Genomic DNA, 17,931 nt, shown 5'->3' with positions numbered 1-17,931 from the left:
GAGAGAAATGCATGCATTTTGTTTAAGTGTAACATAGCTGCAAAGTTTACTTTCTATGTCCAGGTATTACTGGAAATCTGCATCATCGCCTACATTTTACAGCCCTATGTAGTCCTTCAGAATAACTAATAATGGTATTAATTACAGTTCTGTAAACCTTAACCAACAAGGTTAACTCAGTCTGATTTGAACTTGCAAATTATGTGTACAAATCCTAAATTCTATCTTGGATGCAGCTGCGAAGGTTGCTTGAACTACGGTAAGATAAAGTTACTGAGTTGGAAAGGGAACGGGTGAGCCTCTTGGGGAAAACAAATTGGGTGGTCAACTTTCCATTCAAGGTACTGTACTGCTTGAGATATTCCACGCCTTGATGTTCCTGATAGCTTGTCAAGATTCCTTTGCCTTTGATGATTCCAGTCACAAGGGGAATGCGACTGGTTTGCTGACCCACTTGGTGCAAGCATGCTGGAGCCACAAATGACTGGTTGCAACTTCAGAAAGCTTCCGAGGATCCACAGTAGCTCCTTAACTGCATTAGCTTCAAAGTTTTCCTTTTCCTCACCAGTCAGTGCCTTTAGGTTCTCTCTGCCTCTTATTCCTCTCCTCCCTGCATACACCTTGTTCATGGATGCATCATTTTGGACCTGTTCTGTTCATAGCAGCTTATTCTGGGGAAAGGGCTGTGCCCTGAAAGCTGCCTGGTGTAGCTCTGGTGCGTCTCCGGAGGTTTCGAGCCCTGCTGCTGCACTGTGCACCACAGTGACTCGCTTTGGCTTCACTGCAGTATTGCTTCCCTGAAGACCTGTGGTAGACCTGAGGGATGATGGAGATCCCAGGCTTACTTGCAAACCTCGTTCTTTTGGCTGTTGCCATCCACTGGCCTATTAGTCCAAAGGGTTTATACCAAGAATTTCCATGTGTTGTTTTCCTGGCCACAAAGTTAGTGTGTTGTGTAGCTGAGCCAAGCCTTAGTGAGTAGGAACACATCCTCCCCAAACAAATGGCTGACCTGGCCTTTCCCCAAGAATTACACAAATCAAAAAGATGTGCATTTCTAGAAAACACAGGCAATGCTTACTACTAAAGAGATAGCCCAGGCGTGTTTCGCTTGAGAGCATGAAATGTGCCCAGCATGTGCAAAAATTGCTCCTTGACTCTTTCTGCTAGAAGAGGATCCGTAGCTTCTGTTCTGGTGGGAAGTCACCAAGCATGGAATCAAGTCTCAGTGAGTTCACCTGGTCTCAGGCATGCGTTTCCACGCGACACTAGTGCTTTGGTCTGAAGCATTGTCAACACAAATACTGAATTTAGTCCAGCCTGGAGCTTTTGATTGAGGTTGAAGCAAAGAATCCAAAATAAAAAGCTTTTCCAAATTGGTTTGACTAAATCTAGTATAACTGGGGATATTTTCAAGCATCTCTGTCTCTTCTGGATAGAATTGAGTAGAACACCTTAAAATCTTTCTTTTAACTACTCATTTTTGAAGCTATATCCAGATGCTTTGCCTTAAAAACGTATGCATGGCTTTAGTGTGCAGATTAGACTGTTTTAATATATTTTAAAGTTAATGTGATGTGGGGGTTACTATGAAGCAAAATGCTATCAACATTAAAGGACTAATTAAAGTACAGCTTTCCTGTACCATGCGTAGCAAGTAATGTGAGCAGTAATTCAGAACTGCAAGGACTGCAAATGACGCAAGTTTTAGAATGTGTCTAACTTATTTAGTTGTTTCCCTCATTTATTTTAAATTTGCTTTCCCATTGTATCATAAAATGGAATTTTAAGAGTTTGTTACACAGAAGATCAGGCTTTGATTTAGCTGCATGTGCTGTCTTGTACTGAAAATTTCATTAGGCTAGCCTGCTCTGCTTTCTTGCAATTACTAGAGCAGAAGAGGAGGAGATGGCCTGTCTGTACTTCTTCTCCACCCTCTGACACCCGCATGCTTTCTTTATAAATAGCATGTCCTGTGAATGCAGAATAGAGAGTGCGCTGTCTCAGAGGGCACACTCAGTGCAGAGCTGAAGGGGTCTAATATGTAGCCTTTGTGGTAAAGTGTCCACTAAATCACTTTCCTCTAAGAGAAACATTTGGCATTTGAGTAAAACTAATGTTGCAACTTTACTCACCAGCTTTCAGTAAGCTCCTGAGCTATTGAATTGCGTTACTCAGCTTTGTGGTTTTCCCCTTCTGTCTTGCACATGCCAGTATTCCCCCTTAGAAATGGCATGTGGAATGAGCAGAAACCAAGACAAGAAAAACCTTTACAAATTGTAGATTACATGAAAGAAACTCATTCTTTTACAATGCAGCTAGTTATCATTGAAATCTGTTTGTTATAGCTCACCCAAACTTTCCTCCTTGCCTTCTTGCAAGCCAGAAATTGTTGGTACTTTGAAAATAGTGTGGGCACGTTTTATGTAAGTCTACCTGCTATACCAAACTGGGGCAATCGAGAATAGGCATAGCAGTCTGAGGGCATAAAAGGGGGGTTTTAAGCAGAATCATACATGGGAAACCACTGTGGTCTTCCAGTTTTATCCTTGAGTTATGACTTCAAATAGATTCTGTGGCTTTGACAAAATTCCTGATTTCTATGCCAATACAAGTAAGAAAGGAAATATTGAGGATAATCCATGAAATGTGGATTCCGGAGAGTGTGCAATGTGCTCTTAAATTATATAATCCCAGATTAAGTGGTTCTGTTACCTTACTTTGTTTGGGAGAGTCCTGACATAAATTAAGCGTATTGGACCAACCCTCAGACTACATAGAGCAAGCCAGCAATTAGCAGTGGGCACAAGAAGCATGACTGTGACACAGGAGTAGAAGCTAACAACTGCTCTAAAGAGTTGCTCTCTGTAGAAGAGTAGGGAAAGGCAGGGAAGATGAACTTTCCGTGAGACTGTAACTCTGTTAAATAAAATCTGCTGTTAAACGTGGATAAAAATAGATTTTCAGCTTTGCCATTGAATTCTGGCATTCTCTGTTTGCTGATTTCCCAATAGCCATTTGATAGGAAAGTGGGATGGGGTCCTGGGATTTGTTGTTAGGCATTCAGATTCCTAGCCATTCAGGGACTGATAAGTACTAGTACAAGCAATAACAATGCTTCAGACCATTCATTGTGGTTTTTGCACAGATTTTTGTGAGATATTGTCAAAATGCAATCCTGAAATGATTCTTTTAGATCCTGATTTTTTCTTTTTTCCTCCATTCCGCTCTGCAGGGAGCTGGGCCAGAAGACTTCAGCAATCTCCCACCTGAGCAAAGAAGAAAGAAGCTTCAGCAGAAAGTCGATGAACTAAACAAAGACATTCAGAAGGAAATGGATCAAAGGTAAGCCAACACCCACAATGAAAAATGAAATAGGTGGTCTTATACAGCAGAACTGAAACAACTGAAAAGTAAGAGCAAGGTTCTAGGGTTTTCTAAGGTGCTATTCCAAGAAAAGGCACAGAGGTTACATATTGCTAAAGATGGGAATTAGATACACGGTAAATGCAGACAATTTTTCCTTCTTTGTGGAGATTCTGTCTTGGGCCTTTGCAGCAGAGTAGCAGTTTAGTCACGATCCAGACAAAGATCAGTGTTGGATACACAATTTTTTTGGGTGATGTGATCTGGTACTGGGTGTGAGTGATGGTGGTGCGGTTTTTGTTTTATTTATTTTTTGTTAGTTTATTTTAGGTAAGTACAGGGTGTAAGTACAGTCTCAGTCAGTAGCACAATCAGACCTCTCAGCACTTAGCGGGTCAGCTATAAACATATGATGGGCAAAGGTGGGCATGGGTAGATCCCAGCAAAAGAGGCTATTATGAGCATGATAACATCGTCAGAAGTGCAGATTGATAGTTATGTATCTTAAGACTCTGGTCTGTAGCATACGTTTCCTGGAAGCAGAAAAGATGAGTCCTGTGCTTTTGTGGATGTTTTTTCTACAAGGCTTGGTTTATCGTTGTGGTTGAGAACAAGACCATTTTAGTTACACACTTTTTGTTGATTCTGGCAGCTCGTATTTGTTGCTTCCAGTGATTGCTCGTATTCTGGCTCCTGCAGTTGCATTAAAGATTCAGCATGCTATGTTTGTAGAAGACGAAATTTTTCTTCTCTGAATGATTTTAAGACTCAGCCTCACTGGTATTAGTCCATCCCAAAATACTGCTTCGCATTTGCAAAGATATGCCTACATTTTCTGCTATTTTGCTTTGAAGATCCTATTTATGTTGGTTTGGTAACCCAGACTATCTCTTTTATATTTTATATCATAAAAGAGAAAGGAAGACAGCACATGGTTATATTACTTCCATAGCATTTTTCCCTATGTGGTAACTTAACGTTTGTTTCTGTATAGATTTTCCTTTCTGCTCTGTATTGATTCTGAGGTAACCCAATATTAAAACTTGATAGGAAATCAGAGCAGAATGAAGCGATTTTAAAATGAAGATAGTATACGATTGAGGAAGTAGCACCAGCAGTTAAGCAAGAGTTAAAAAATTAAAATCATCATGACTCATAGGTTTGCAATATTGTCCCTTAGGGCTTCAACCACAGAGCAGTCCCACTTCCTTGCCACCCACTCTTTTTCTCATTTTCTCTACACACAAAGCAAAAGCAGGCACAGGATTGCAATTGTCAAGAGTTTGGTGGGAAACTCTAAAATATAAAGAGTGTTAACTTGAGTCGTGGGACTGACATTAACCTTTCTCCCCCCAAGTAATGCCTAGAGAAAAGCCGAATAACTGTGCCAGTAATACAGGAAATTGGCTCGTAAGTCACCCATCTCTCAGCTGTGAAACGTTCATCATGCAGATAACTTTTTTCCTTAAGTTCAGCTTCAACTTGCCTCACGTCAAAGGCAGCACACTGCTGTCGGTGAAAGCTCCGCAGGCTTCCCTAAGGGATCTCATGCTTGTACTACATTAATGTTGGTATATTCATCATAGTAGGCCCTAAAATTAACAACTCTGAAACCCAAGGCATTTGGCATCTGGGTTGATACGAAACACAGCCCCCAGAAACAGTCTAGTAAAAATAATGTATAACTTAACAGGATGCAGGGTCGCATTATGTGGCCTAAGGTCCATCTGTTGCTATGCTGTGACAAATGCAAACCATCTGGATTTTGCTTCATTTTAAGCAGGGTGAAATAAATATCTTACAAATTATTTGCATTGCAAAGGACAAAATTCAACAAGCAAGGTAAGAATTCCTGGTTATCACTCCATTTTTGTTATTAATACATCCATGTCCAGCTCTTCGTCCTAGTTTCTCAATTGGATTTCAGCCCATGATGGAGGAGAATGATGCAACTGTTTGTTGTCTCCCCCCCGAGATTGCCACCCCACCCCCTGGGCTGGCAAGTGGAAATCCTAGTACTAAATAAAACAGTGTGTCAGGCTAAAATTCAATACCAAATTCCTTCTTTTGCTTTGCAAAAGGCAATTATCCAAGCGTCCAGTCACTTCTCTGCTGAAGTTGTTCAAGTGGGCCACATGGAGCTTGAATCATTTGGTCTAAATGCAGTGTGTGCTTGTAGCAGCGCAGTACATCCGTGTGGCCAAACAGTTCACTGGTGAGGCTCCAGCTGCCAGCCTTGCTTATGTGAAAAACCCTCTGCTGATTGTAGAGCAAGAAGCTCCTTTTAATGTAAGGACTGAAGAGTTAGGCTTGTAGACAGTGCCTCTCGTATCACCTTGTAGGTAAAGGTGTCACACACACACATTTTTTTTTCCCCTCCACCTCTGACAATGTGAATTCTATTTTGGCGAGTGATTTTGCTGTTGCTTTTTGAGGGTTGGTTCTATACAGGACAAAAGCCCCTGTCTTGATGTTTCCCATTACCATTGTAGCAGATAAGACTTGAACCACAGAGTAAAGAAAAGGCAGTTTATTATCCTTTTGCTTTCCCTCATTTAGAGAAAGAGATTTGCCCCCAGCTGCACTAACATTTGTATACTTTGTTTTTCTTCTCTTTCAGAGATGCCTTAACGAAAATGAAAGATGTGTATATCAAGAACCCACAGATGGGAGATCCAGCAAGTGTGGACCACAGATTAGCAGAACTCGGACAGAACATTGAAAAGCTACGATTAGAAGTTCAGAAATTTGAGGTATGGGAAGAGATACAAGAGTAAGTGTACAGTAGTGATGTTGGTCTAAGTGAATACGCCCTGCTTCAGTGACAAGTAGCTCAGCACATGCTTGATTCTAAGCAGGTGCTTCAGTGCTTTTCTAGATAGAAATGTACTGAAGCATTTTCTCCCTATCTATGGGGAAGTGCTACTTAAGCACTTAAGTTAATTGAGATCTTTCAGCCTATTTGTGTAACATAAATATGTACCATCTCTTGTGATTGTCAGCCAACTTGCATGCTCTTTAATTTGCCACAGAAAACAGGCGATGCTAAGTAGAGGATAAGAGAAAATGTAGTGCTCTCTGGACTGCTCAGAGGGGTTCAGATGCTTATTTAATTAAATAATTTGAAGCATCGTGTTACAGATGTCTGTGGAAAATCAGAGGAACATAAATGTAAAGTACCATTTAAAGTCTTAACAGCAAGACAGAAGCCATCAGAAGAAATACATTTTAAGGAATAGTCTGCCATTAACAGAAGGCTTCTTAGAGATGCAAAATCTCAGGAGTATGAGAAGTATTTGGAATATAAGAAGCCATTATAAGTGTATCCCATTATAATTACACCAGAAGGATTATAGGACTGAGGAGAGGTTTCACTCTCTAAGTTAGCCTATGAACATAAAAAGATATAAAGCTCGTTAATTTTAGATGTTTCGTACAGTCGTTGGCTTTACTATCCATTGCTTGCTTAGCCTTTTGAAAATCACTGGCTCTTTTTTTCTCCCCAGATTACTCCTCTTGCATTCAGCAGTCACTAGGACTGCTGTGTGTCTGATGTTCTTGAGACTGCTTTAAGCTGCCACATATCTTCGTACTTTATTGTGACGAGAGCAGCAGCATGTCCAAACAGCTATTAACTGCTCCTCTTAACTCGGTGTTTTCAGCACCCAGTGTCACAAAAGAATCAAGTTTTCAGTAAGCGTGTTTTGTGGCAAGACCAAGAGTTTTAATAAATGTTGAACATACAGAATCTATTTATACCCCTGAGAACTGCATCTCAAAAGAAAACATTTAAATGTTTACAATCTGTTTTTAGTTCCATAGTCTGAATGTCAAATATAACAAAGCAAAGTAAAAACAACATATGTCCTCCTGCAAGTCTAAGCACCAGGGATGTGTGAGACCGCTCCTTTTCCTTCGCAGGGCTGGCTGGCCGAGGTGGAGGGCAGGCTGCCCATGCGGACTGAACAGGCCCGACGGCAGAGTGGGCTGTATGAAGCCCAGAACACGTCAGCAGTAAACAGCTGCGCACAGGACCGGGAGAGGTACAGTATCTGTATAGAGCTGACTTGTTTGGACTGATATGGAACTTGATTTCCTGAGCTTTAAACAGGAAAACTGTTGCTCTGCAACGTTCAGGAGTTTATTCAATGACCAGACTGAAGGCAGGCACTCCATGAAGGGAGTCTTGCTTACTACTTTTAGCATATAGAATATTCCAACTTTAAGAGCTGCTTTTCTAAGTATGATGAAATTTATAATAGCCCCAGTGCTGTGAAGGCAAGTGAGATGGATATATTTTACAGCTTTTGAAGAGAAAAATGACTAGTCTTACCCATTGTGTTGTGACAGCTGCTAGTGGTAGCAGCCTGTCCTGAACATGCTTTGGAATCGCTGAGCGGCTCCAGCTTGAGTTGCTCACCTTGCCTTAAGTGCCTCGTAAACAAGCCATCCTCTTTGCTCCCGAGGCTGGTTGCTATAGTTGCTCTGTATTTTCCTCTCTTGAGCAGCCCAGATGGCAGTTACACGGAAGAGCAAAGTCAGGAGACTGAGATGAAAGTACCTGCAACGGATTTTGATGATGAATTTGACGATGAAGAACCACTACCAACCATAGGAACATGTAAAGCTCTCTATACGTTTGAAGGTATTACTCAGCTTTTACTCTTCATTTTGCTTACTGTTTTGTTTGGTTCCTATGACAAGTGGAAAACCTCCGTTTAACCCCTTCAGCGCTTAAGTAGGCAAAGAAAGGCTGAGTGAGGCTTTGGCATGATTCTGTTTTGCAGAGGCACCAGGACAGTGATCGGCCTTGCATTTTGCAGGGCCTCAGCAAGAAAAAAAAAAAAAAAGCTAGAATTGTTTATCCTTATAGTGCTAAATAGTTAGGTAATAAAATGTTTTCTATTCAGTGCGTTTCCTTCCCTCAGTGTGCTTTATCCCATACTTACTGAAGGTCTCCATGAGAATTTTTTGACTGGGATTGCTTGCTGGGGGATAAGCTCTAAACATATTATCACAGGAGCACTATATGAACCACTGTCACTGGTGGAAAAATCTGTTACATTACGTGTTTGGGACTTCTGCTGTGAGGAGAAATTTGTGTAAGGGTAGCATTATTTAGGGTTATGATACTCATTCAAAGTAAATTCTTAGTGGTACGTACATTGCCTTGTAATTTTAGCCCGTATGTGGTAAATAAATGCTCTGGCCTGTGATCACTGCTTTCCAATAGAGCAGTTGTAAAAGCTGGACATTAGCTACAAGAAATTTTATGAGGCTCATGGGTGTTTTCTCTTTGTTGGTGGCAGTAGAATTTCCTATAGCAACCCTAATGTTAGGATCACATTTCTCTGGTTCTTTGAGCGTGCTCTCTTGGCTCCAGAATCATGTATTCTTGTTCATGCTGCAGTGACACAACAAAGGTGTCAGCACCCTGTCCCGACATGCCATAAGCATCTCCCACTCCACCTGTGATTCCCATTGCACAGGGTAGCCTAAAATCCATGTTATTGTGTCTTTCAGGTCAGAATGAAGGAACAATTTCTGTAGCAGAAGGAGAAATGCTCTATGTAATAGAAGAAGACAAAGGTGATGGGTGGACGCGAATCCGAAGGAATGAAGATGAGGAGGGCTACGTCCCTACGTCGTATGTTGAAGTCTATTTGGACAAAAATGCCAAAGGTGCTATGACTTATATTTAATACTATTATTATTATTTGCTTTCACAGAGATACCCAACCCTGCAACTGCTCTGTGTTGCAGATAGAGCCTTTTAAAAGTCTGTACAATGCCACCAAGTGCATTATTTTGTACATGGACTAATACTGTGTGCTGTACACAAAACATGCTTTTTATTTATCAGAGGAGGATAGCGTGGTAGAGGGAAAATGCAGCCTTTCCTAGTAGGTGCTTATTCAACTGTCACTGCCATTGCACACCCAACTTAGTGCAGGAAACAGAGCCATTTGGAATGATTATTGGCTTTCCTTAGATATTGAGGGGGCACCTCAGACGTATTCACAAGTCAGTTGTTCCAAACTGGTTCAGTGAACTGTTACATAGGAAATATTTAGCTGCTGTTTTGTATCTCAGTGTTGTAGCTTTTCAGAGCCTAATGAGTTCTGTGGACCTTTTGAATTGAAACCTGTTCATCATTTAGTTAGTGTCCTTGGAAGAGGAAGGAGAGATCTTGCCAGGTGTCTACACGGCACTCTGTCATCCTTAAATGCTTGACATTAAGGAAGATCCTCTATTCTTTTCCATCTTGATACATTTCAGAAAATGGTTTTTTGGATGTATTTGCTATTTCAGATGAAATACGGCTATTTCAGATGACCCATAAGAAATGGCTTCATCTTTTGCTCACACAATCAGTGGAGGCATGCTGAGTTTAGACTGGGCTATCTTCTGTTTCCTTTTTTGCTTTTGACTCCTCATAAATAGATGTGTTGTGTAAGCAAGCAGAGCATACAGGGAAATACTGGCTAGAACACATGCTAACACGTAAACACCTGGTAATATCATACACAGAAATTATTTTAATCCTGTTCCAAAACAGGACATTTGTTCCAAAACAGTTATTTTTTAGTCATTTAATCCTTCAGATTATTGTGTTTCCTAGCCCTTGAAGTTCCGGGTGTGAAGCAAGGTGCCTCATCCAATTTAAAAGAAAGTTGAACCATTCTTATAGGGGATTGCAGACAGTAGGGAGAGAGTAGAGCTCTCTCTGTAAACAACAAGCACTATAACTTGATTAGTTTGCTGTTCCTGGATTCAGTACTAAACAGCGCAGTGCCTTGTCTGCTGCAGATGAATGTCTGGGGTCTTCTTTTATTTTGCCATCATACAGTGGTTTTATGTTTGTGTTGGCAAATACAGAGTCAGTTGAGATGCAAAAGAGCGCAGAAGGCTCAGCGTCCCTCTGTCTGCTTTTGTTAACCTTTGAAAGACGGATGTGGATCGTACGTTTTCCTTCATGTTCAGAGCAAGACAGAGCACAGAATGAGAGACCCCTTCTTATAATTCTGTGTTCTCTCCTTTGGAGATTGACTGCTCTGTGTATGGCAGTAGTTGAAAGCAACATTATTATTCTGCTGGAAAAATTTGTTTTTCAGCAGAGTAGGCTGCTTGAAACAGCTAAGCTACTATGGCATTTAAATCTGTCTTAAGGAACAAGCGTGTCTCTCCTGCCCAATATACACAGTGTAGTTCACATCAGCGGACGGGTACAGCAAATCGCCTATTTATGAGCAGAGCAGCGGGTTGGATAGGATAGGAAATGAAACAAAGCACATCTCTGGGTAGGGTGAGAAATTCTGCCACAGTCCTGTTAACTGAAGCAGCAAAAGTTTTCTTTAACTTATTATCCTGAAAAAAGAATATTGCAGGAGCATTACGATACCAGCCAGAAGATAATATTAGTGTATTAATGGTATAATGCAAATTACAACATGAAGCTGAATGGTCCTAAACAGGCAGTCTGTGCTGGGGGTAGGTGAGTGCTGCCACAGTTGCAGCCACTTCTGTAGCAACAGTGGGGGCATTCCAGATCCCTTAAGTTCTTCCATTAATTTTGCTGGACTTTAAGAACAAAATCAACCGTATGAGTGAATATCTGATGTAAATTAACTATAATATTTACATCTTTTTTCTCAAATCTCTGATGAAAAAGAAAAGCTAAAATTTAAATTCCCATAAAATGTCACAGTAGCAGTATAAAGATTTGTGGGAAATGCTGCTGCATTTAAAAGTCAAACCTTATTGCAAGTTGAATATTTCTCATTTGATATTAATACATTAGTAGAAGTGACTTATTCAGTCCTTGCATACTTAAAATGGGAACTACAACTTTCCTGAAAATGTCACTGTAAGTGCTAAAGCATTTATAAACTTTGGTAATTCTTTCCTGCTTTTGAAAAGATGCTCGAGCAGCTGGTACCTCTAAATGTAGTTGTGTGAAGCGTAAGAGCATTTCCACCAAATGAGCACATTCATGACTCCTCCAGCCAGCAGAATCGATAGTATTGCAGGCTTGCCTGCACGACGAAGTTTTGCCTGTCATGAGCTGCAGGTTCCTGAGAATGGGGTTGTTAAATGCACTGTGAAAAGCCACTCAGCAGCTGGTGTGCTTTTTTGGTTAGCTGAAAGCTGTGTTGTCAGGGCTCTAGTGCTAGAGCACCTGAGATGGATGGGACAGGTAAGTCGTGTTCTGCAGCCACCCTTCTGACCGCAGTCCTCGTGCGAGCCAGGCTAGGGCGATGTGTTTCTGCAAATACTTGTATGAGGGCTGCCTGTAAAGTTTACAATACCTCCAGTCAGAGGCTGGTAGCAAACCCTATTGAAAAAGAACGGTAATGTCTATCTTGTTTTGCCTTTTTTTTTTTTTCAGATGTGTACAAATCACTTCAGAAAATCTCTGAGTAGGTTTGCATAGGCCTGTTCACCTTTTATCCTACTGGTTTGCTGCTACGATTGTTTTAAGAGATCTATTTCAGAAGGTTTTCTTTTAGAAGAGATGAATGCACAAGTCATATCTCCATCACTGAAAGACTCGTTAGGTACAGTTCCCTCGGCTGATGCATGTATAAGTTCTCCTTGAAATTTAAATGTGCATCGCTGCCAATAAAAGTACTGGCCTGATTGTACCAATTCAGTTGTAAACAGCGTTGTTGTCCTTCCTAACATAAAGGAGAGCCAACACGGTTCATTCTCCTTGTGATGCATGCAGGAAATTATTATAAATGCTAAAAAACGTGCAGACTAAGAACTGGATCTCTTGGCTGTAAGCTCACGTTCTGGGACTTGTGCCAACCTCTAATTGCTAGGGGACGAGGAACACAATTCCTCTGTGCACGCATTGGTGTAGCTTCTTGCAGGGCTTTTACCTGTCAGGTGTCTGGTGCTGACAACTGATGAATACTGGAAGTAGTCGGACCTTTTCACTCAAGACTGACCGTACTGTGTTATTAAATATGGTACCTCGTAATCTGCTTGGGAACAAAGCTCCCTTTCGCTGAGGGATGTTGTGAAATAAAATGTGATACACACAAGAACTTGCATGAAGTAACTGTTGTTCTGTAAACTCTGCATTGCACCGAGCAAAAATGCTGTGTGCTCCCACCAGAAGGACTGGCTGCTTGGGCTGATGCGCAGTGAACAGACTGTTGTGTGAAATTAAACTTCTGTGGGGGGAGAACAGCAACAAGGAAAAACAACTTTGGAGCCCTGGGCTGATTAGCATTTCAGTTCCTTTGCCACTGTGGGTCTGCTCCTGTTTACCTCCCCACCCCCCCAGTTATATAAATAAATCCCTTACAGCATTGTGGCTCTGCTGTTTGCTTGCTCTAACCATTATGCAGAGCCTTGACTTATATAAATAAATAGGTGAAAGTTAACCATGCTGATGCACTTTTTATCTAGGATATATCTGATTATTTAATGCTTGCCAAATTATTTAGGAAATGGTAATTAATTATAAACTGGACTGTGTCTTTTTTTAAAATCCTTTTGTTAAATACTTGCCCTTAGTTCTCCCAGTATAAAAAAAATGTATATAACATAACTTAAAAAACTAAAGTTACTTGAATTTGAATTGGTTTTATCCTTTTATATAAATATATAAATATAAATGGTTTTATAGGTTGTTGTTCTGCTTAACCTAGCTGTTGTTTTGATAACTATTCAGTCCTTATGTTGATAAGCCTTTTTGGTTACTCAGCTGCCTGCATCTGGTTGGAACTGCATAGAAACTTTTGTTTTGTGTTAAAGTTTGTTAAATCTGGCCAGTGTGGTTGTTCCATTTCTATTCTTATTTTTTAAAGAATCATCATCTGTCAGGAATCTCTTTATAGCTTGATGTACCGTGGTGTCTTCTTCTAATAAACATTATATTTTCTCATTCCTGTGAGTTTATTAATGGCTATTCATTTAACTTTATTAATAGAAAAGAAATGGTCCAGAGCTGCTTTTCACTTGCTTCCCACACAGAGAAATGCTAAGTATAAATGCAGTTCTTTTTCAGGAAGAATATTTTGTTGTGAATCTGTGAAAACAGTTTTTGTGCTATCGTTTGGAGTTTTTTCTTTTGTTATTGTTATGGAAGTGGGTGCAAAGGAGATCTGAAGGTTCCAACCTTCTCCCAAGTGTCAGGGAAGTTTGGACTCATCCTATATTCCCTTTGATACAGCAGCCTCTTCAGCCAAATCAAACTTCTGGATTGTAGCTTTATTTGACCACAGAGAAAACTTACCCTCAGCCAGCAGTCTGTGGCTACAGGAATGTGACAAAGCGTGAGTTTAGAAGCTAAGAGCACTGTCACTTACCTGCTTCTTACTTGGCTTCCCTTAGGAATGAAGGATCTTCACAGCCTGTGTTGTGTAAAGGATAGCTAGTCTGGTCTCATCTGCGAAATTCTTTATCTTTGTGTTTTAGCTTCATGCCGCTCTTCAGTATCAGTCATGGTCTTTGGAGCTGTCACTTGATCAGCTACAGCACTTTGTGCAGATCGAAAAGGAAAAAGCTGTTTGTTTTCTCTACTGTTGCACTGAGAAAGTGCTGGCAGGGTCCTGCTCAGGGGTTTTACATCCTCCTCCCAGGGGGGAGCAGTGATCCAGTGATGCTTCCTGGAGGGAAGGGCTGAGGGTGAATGATGACTGCTGGTGATGTATGCCTGAGTTCAGGAGCTGTTCTTAACTCTTTGTAACCTGGTAGGTGCTTGGATTTCCTTTAATCTCCTGCAGGCAGTGCAACTCTTAAGGGATTCCTTTTTCCCCAGTCTCTTTCTAATCCAGTCTCTTTCTTTTTGTCTTTCTTATGTTTTAGATTCCTAAAGGTGTTTGTGCTGGTGCAAGAACCTCGGGGCGAGCTTGTCACAGAAGGAGAAACAAAATGGTCTGTTTACCCTGCAGGCAGTTAAAATACACCCACGGAAAGCCAGGCTCCCAGTCTTGTCTGGAGTTCCCACTTGAAAAATTCAGACCTAAACTCCATCCCAGTATCATTCAGATGCTTGCTGTTCTTCATGGCATGCTACTTGTGGCTCAGATTAACTTATCAGCCTTCCTTGCTCTTCTGCCAGCTTGGCACAGCCCTTCCATAAAAAATAACCAACACTTCCCCCACCCATTTGCTCCCAATACTGGTCACAGAACTGCTGGCTGCCCTTTGATGCGAAGGGTAACCAGGGAGTCCCAAGCATGTATTGGTCTGTCTTCTCTCCTCCCTTGTCCCTCAGTCCATCTGAATGTACGCACTGGTCCATCAGCATTTCACATGGTGCCTTTAGCGCTAATCCTGCGGGTAGTTTGATCAGGTAGCTTGGAACGGAGGTGTAATACACACGGAAAGCCACTCTGGGAACAGTGTTACGGCAGCTGGACTGGACTCTGAATTTGCGGATATTAAACTTTATCCACATGCATTATTCAATACTCTGCTTTCCCCAAAAGGTCACTAATACTTTTCAGCCTTTATTTTTTTTAAAATCTAGGCTGATGCTCATTCCAAGTATTAAATCCCTATGACCTTACTGTTTCCTGAAAGCCTTCAAGCTCACGTATGTACACTTGCTTTCCTGCTTGTTCTCTCAGCCCTCTCCTCTTTACTCCCCCTTCCTTTCTCCCTCCTCTTCCTCACACACACACAGACACACACACGAACACAGACACTGGCGTTTTGGTTTGAAGCCCCATTTTGCTCGTCACAAAGACCTCATTTTGCTCTTGTTTCGGTCTGCATGCTCGCCCTGTTGCCTTGCCTGCGCCCACCTTCCTGAGGGCCACGTTATTTTGTGGCTCGTCGTTAATCTCTTTGCAGTTTTCTTTTGTTGGTTTGTTTTTCAGCGTTTCAGACTTGCCTTCTCTTTTTGCATGACCTCTTTGTGCGTTCTCATCAGTTAATGTTTGAGTAACAGATTTTTTTAGAAAAATAAAAGAGAAGAAAAAAAGAAACTGCACTCTATTTCGTTCTCCCACCTTGTCATGGACTGGACCTCGACCCAGAAGCCAGACAGGAATTGTGACTTACTCCTCAGCCACCCTGTTCACAAGTGGTTTTATTTGAAGCAGAAGTAGCATAATAAGCGATGCTGTACTGTATCATGTCATGCAGTGGAGAGAAAGCTTTAATATCTCCAAATACCACATGATCTGGACCTAAACTGGCTAAAAAGGGGGTCAATTGCTTTCTAAACCTCTATACTATTAAAGTGTTGGTTTCCCCTGCATCTTTACTGTTGCTAGGATATTACAGTAATCTTGTACATGGTTAAGCCCTGTAAGAGTCAGTTGCTCCTAATAGCTCCTGAGGGCCTAATTTATTCATAAATCAGCCCATCATTTGGGGAAATCTACTTGCTCTTAGAGAACTTCAGCATCTCTTGTAAAATCCCCAGAATTTGAGGAAATTGCTATGAAAGCCGCTCTGGCTAGCAACCCTAAAATGCAACCTCTCAGGTTTAGTTTGCAGACAAACGTGTGTGCGTGGCGTTTTGCTGCCTGCTGCGCTTTTATGCGGGGTCAGCATACGGAAATGTGTCCAGGAATCATGTGCTCTCCACGCTGGGGACTGCTTTGGTCTTCCCCACTCAGGATGAAGTAACTTTTGAATTAGTTTCACGTTGTCTTCATGACTTTGTCCCTTTCTCTCCATTCAGGATACCGATTTTTGTTTTCAGTAGCACAAAGTCCCTCAGTCCTACAGTTAGTACTGTAGCTGTCGTATTATGGTGCTTAATACCTGCGAGCATCAACCAGCAAAAGGTTACGTTTTTTAATCTAATTAAAGGGGCTCAGGAGCCTGCACCCTTGAGCAGGCACTACCAGCACTGACACCTCAGCTACAGTGTTACCGGAGTCGGAAGGGTCATCCCCAAGGGAATTGCCATCCTTATTGCTGCTACCGTGGTCCCTTAACTGCTTAGATCCACGAGCCTCTGATAGCCTCGGCGCCTGTGGCTTTGGCCAGAGGTCCGTGACAGCAGTGCGAAGGCTTCGTTGCATTGCACAGCCAACGTACATCTATCAGGGGATCTAAATGGTTAAGCAGTTAACAGGCGTGCAAGAATATCTTTAAAATATTTTAGCTGCAGTATTTTTATTCTCGCGTCCAATGCACTGTTGAATCAGCAGCTAGGAGAATTCGTTTTCACCTATTGTTGTGCCATCTATGTAAAAATTAGATAAAAGTTTGCTTTTATATATTTAATCTAGGTGGACAGTATATTATTGTCAGCCTCTGTGGAACATTTGAACAATTGCAATGTCTGTGTCGCTAAATAGCGCTTTAGAAGGAGCATTAGCTTTAGCTGCCTGGTTTTCTTTGAACGTTTTAATGAAAAGGCCAGAGTTTACAGAGTTTTTATAAACTTGGCAAGTAGTTCCCGAATGCCTGGATCTTAAAACTAAATACAAGAAAAATTAGCGACAGTCACGTATTGTAGCCTACACATCTTTATTCTGCTGCCTCTATTCAGGGTAAAGAATGGGTAATTTTTGTTGAGTTTACCTTTTACAGAATCTGAAGGACTAAATATGTGACTGGCTTATAAAAACTCTGCTTGAATTTACTAATCCTGCCCAGAACTGCGGACTGTACAGCCTACAAAATCACATTGTCCTCAGCAAAAGTCTCTAATGCCCTTTCTTAACATCTGTAAATAGAGAAGAAACATATTTACTGATACAGAAAGTTGTGTTTAATGCTGAGTATTTTTCAGAGGTTCATTTAGTTTGATGCATATTGTTTGTTTGTTTTTTCCTGCCTGAAGTGTCAAAAGACCTAAAAAGAAGCCAAATTCTATTTTAACATGATGATGTCGAGCACCTTTTTTATTTGTATATGTGTGTGTATGTGTGTTTGAGCACTGATCTCTAGATTTTGGTGGCATCTCAGTGTTGTGATTTCATTGCCAATGTAAAAGGTTCTGGTGTTGCCCATTCATTTCTGGAGACAGAATTCAACTTAAATAAAGTGCTTCCATTTGAAAGCGAATATTGACCTTGTAACAATGAAAGGAAAGTCATCTGCATATTTAAATAAACATTTAATTCCGGAAATCTAGTTCACTGGACCCTTTTGATCTTCCAGGGAAGAAGAAAAATGGTTTTGTTCCTTTTCTTTCCCAATAAAAAGGCTCTGCCTCTTTGCCGGGGCTTCTCTGATTTGTCGAGGCATTATATCCATTGCTCTCCAGTGACCGTTCAGTCTTGCCACAAACATTTCCAGTTGAGAATGGGAATTTAGCTGTGACTTATTGTTTCAGCCAGATATAAATTTTATAGCCCGAAACTCCCCTAAGCTGCTCTCATACTCCTCAGCATTCACCTTGACTGGGAATGGATGTTGTAGTCATATCCAGCTGTAAAATTTTCAGCGGATAAGCGGAAACAGCCTGTTCCAGCGCAGTGTTTGTGTCTAGCTGCTGTGTTCACAAGAATGATGACATCCTTACTCACAGCGCTTGGCTTTTGGTTCTGTTTCTCATACCAGAATTTGCAGGTGTTTGGAGTATTGATTTGGCTCTGCCCAGTACCTTTGGGTGGCTGTCCTACGCAGCTAGTCCCTATT

The 17,931-nt window shown here is 41.2% G+C and overlaps 1 protein-coding gene across 33 annotated transcripts in view; it reads left to right on the top strand.

Moving 5' to 3' along the window:
- FNBP1 (formin binding protein 1) overlaps positions 1-17,420 on the top strand; it is a 98,254-nt gene extending 80,834 nt beyond the window's left edge. For 18 of the 33 annotated variants that reach the window (XM_083807979.1, XM_083807978.1, XM_083807968.1 and 15 more), the window contains 6 exons: positions 3,236-3,345; positions 5,987-6,119; positions 7,288-7,409; positions 7,872-8,011; positions 8,890-9,048; positions 11,756-13,263. In XM_083807979.1, the coding sequence (XP_083664105.1) occupies positions 3,236-3,345; positions 5,987-6,119; positions 7,288-7,409; positions 7,872-8,011; positions 8,890-9,048; positions 11,756-11,790 (699 nt within the window). In that variant the 3' untranslated portion in view covers positions 11,791-13,263. The other 15 variants (XM_083807967.1, XM_083807965.1, XM_083807980.1 and 12 more) reach the window with 5 other exon arrangements.
- Positions 17,421-17,931: the final 511 nt, after the last annotated feature.

Source organism: Anser anser (genome assembly GCF_964211835.1).
Source record: "Anser anser genome assembly, chromosome: 21".
Classification (NCBI taxonomy): Eukaryota; Metazoa; Chordata; class Aves; order Anseriformes; family Anatidae; genus Anser; species Anser anser.
The sequence above is the reverse complement of the archived record's forward strand: the minus strand, read 5'-3'. Positions and strand labels throughout refer to the sequence as shown.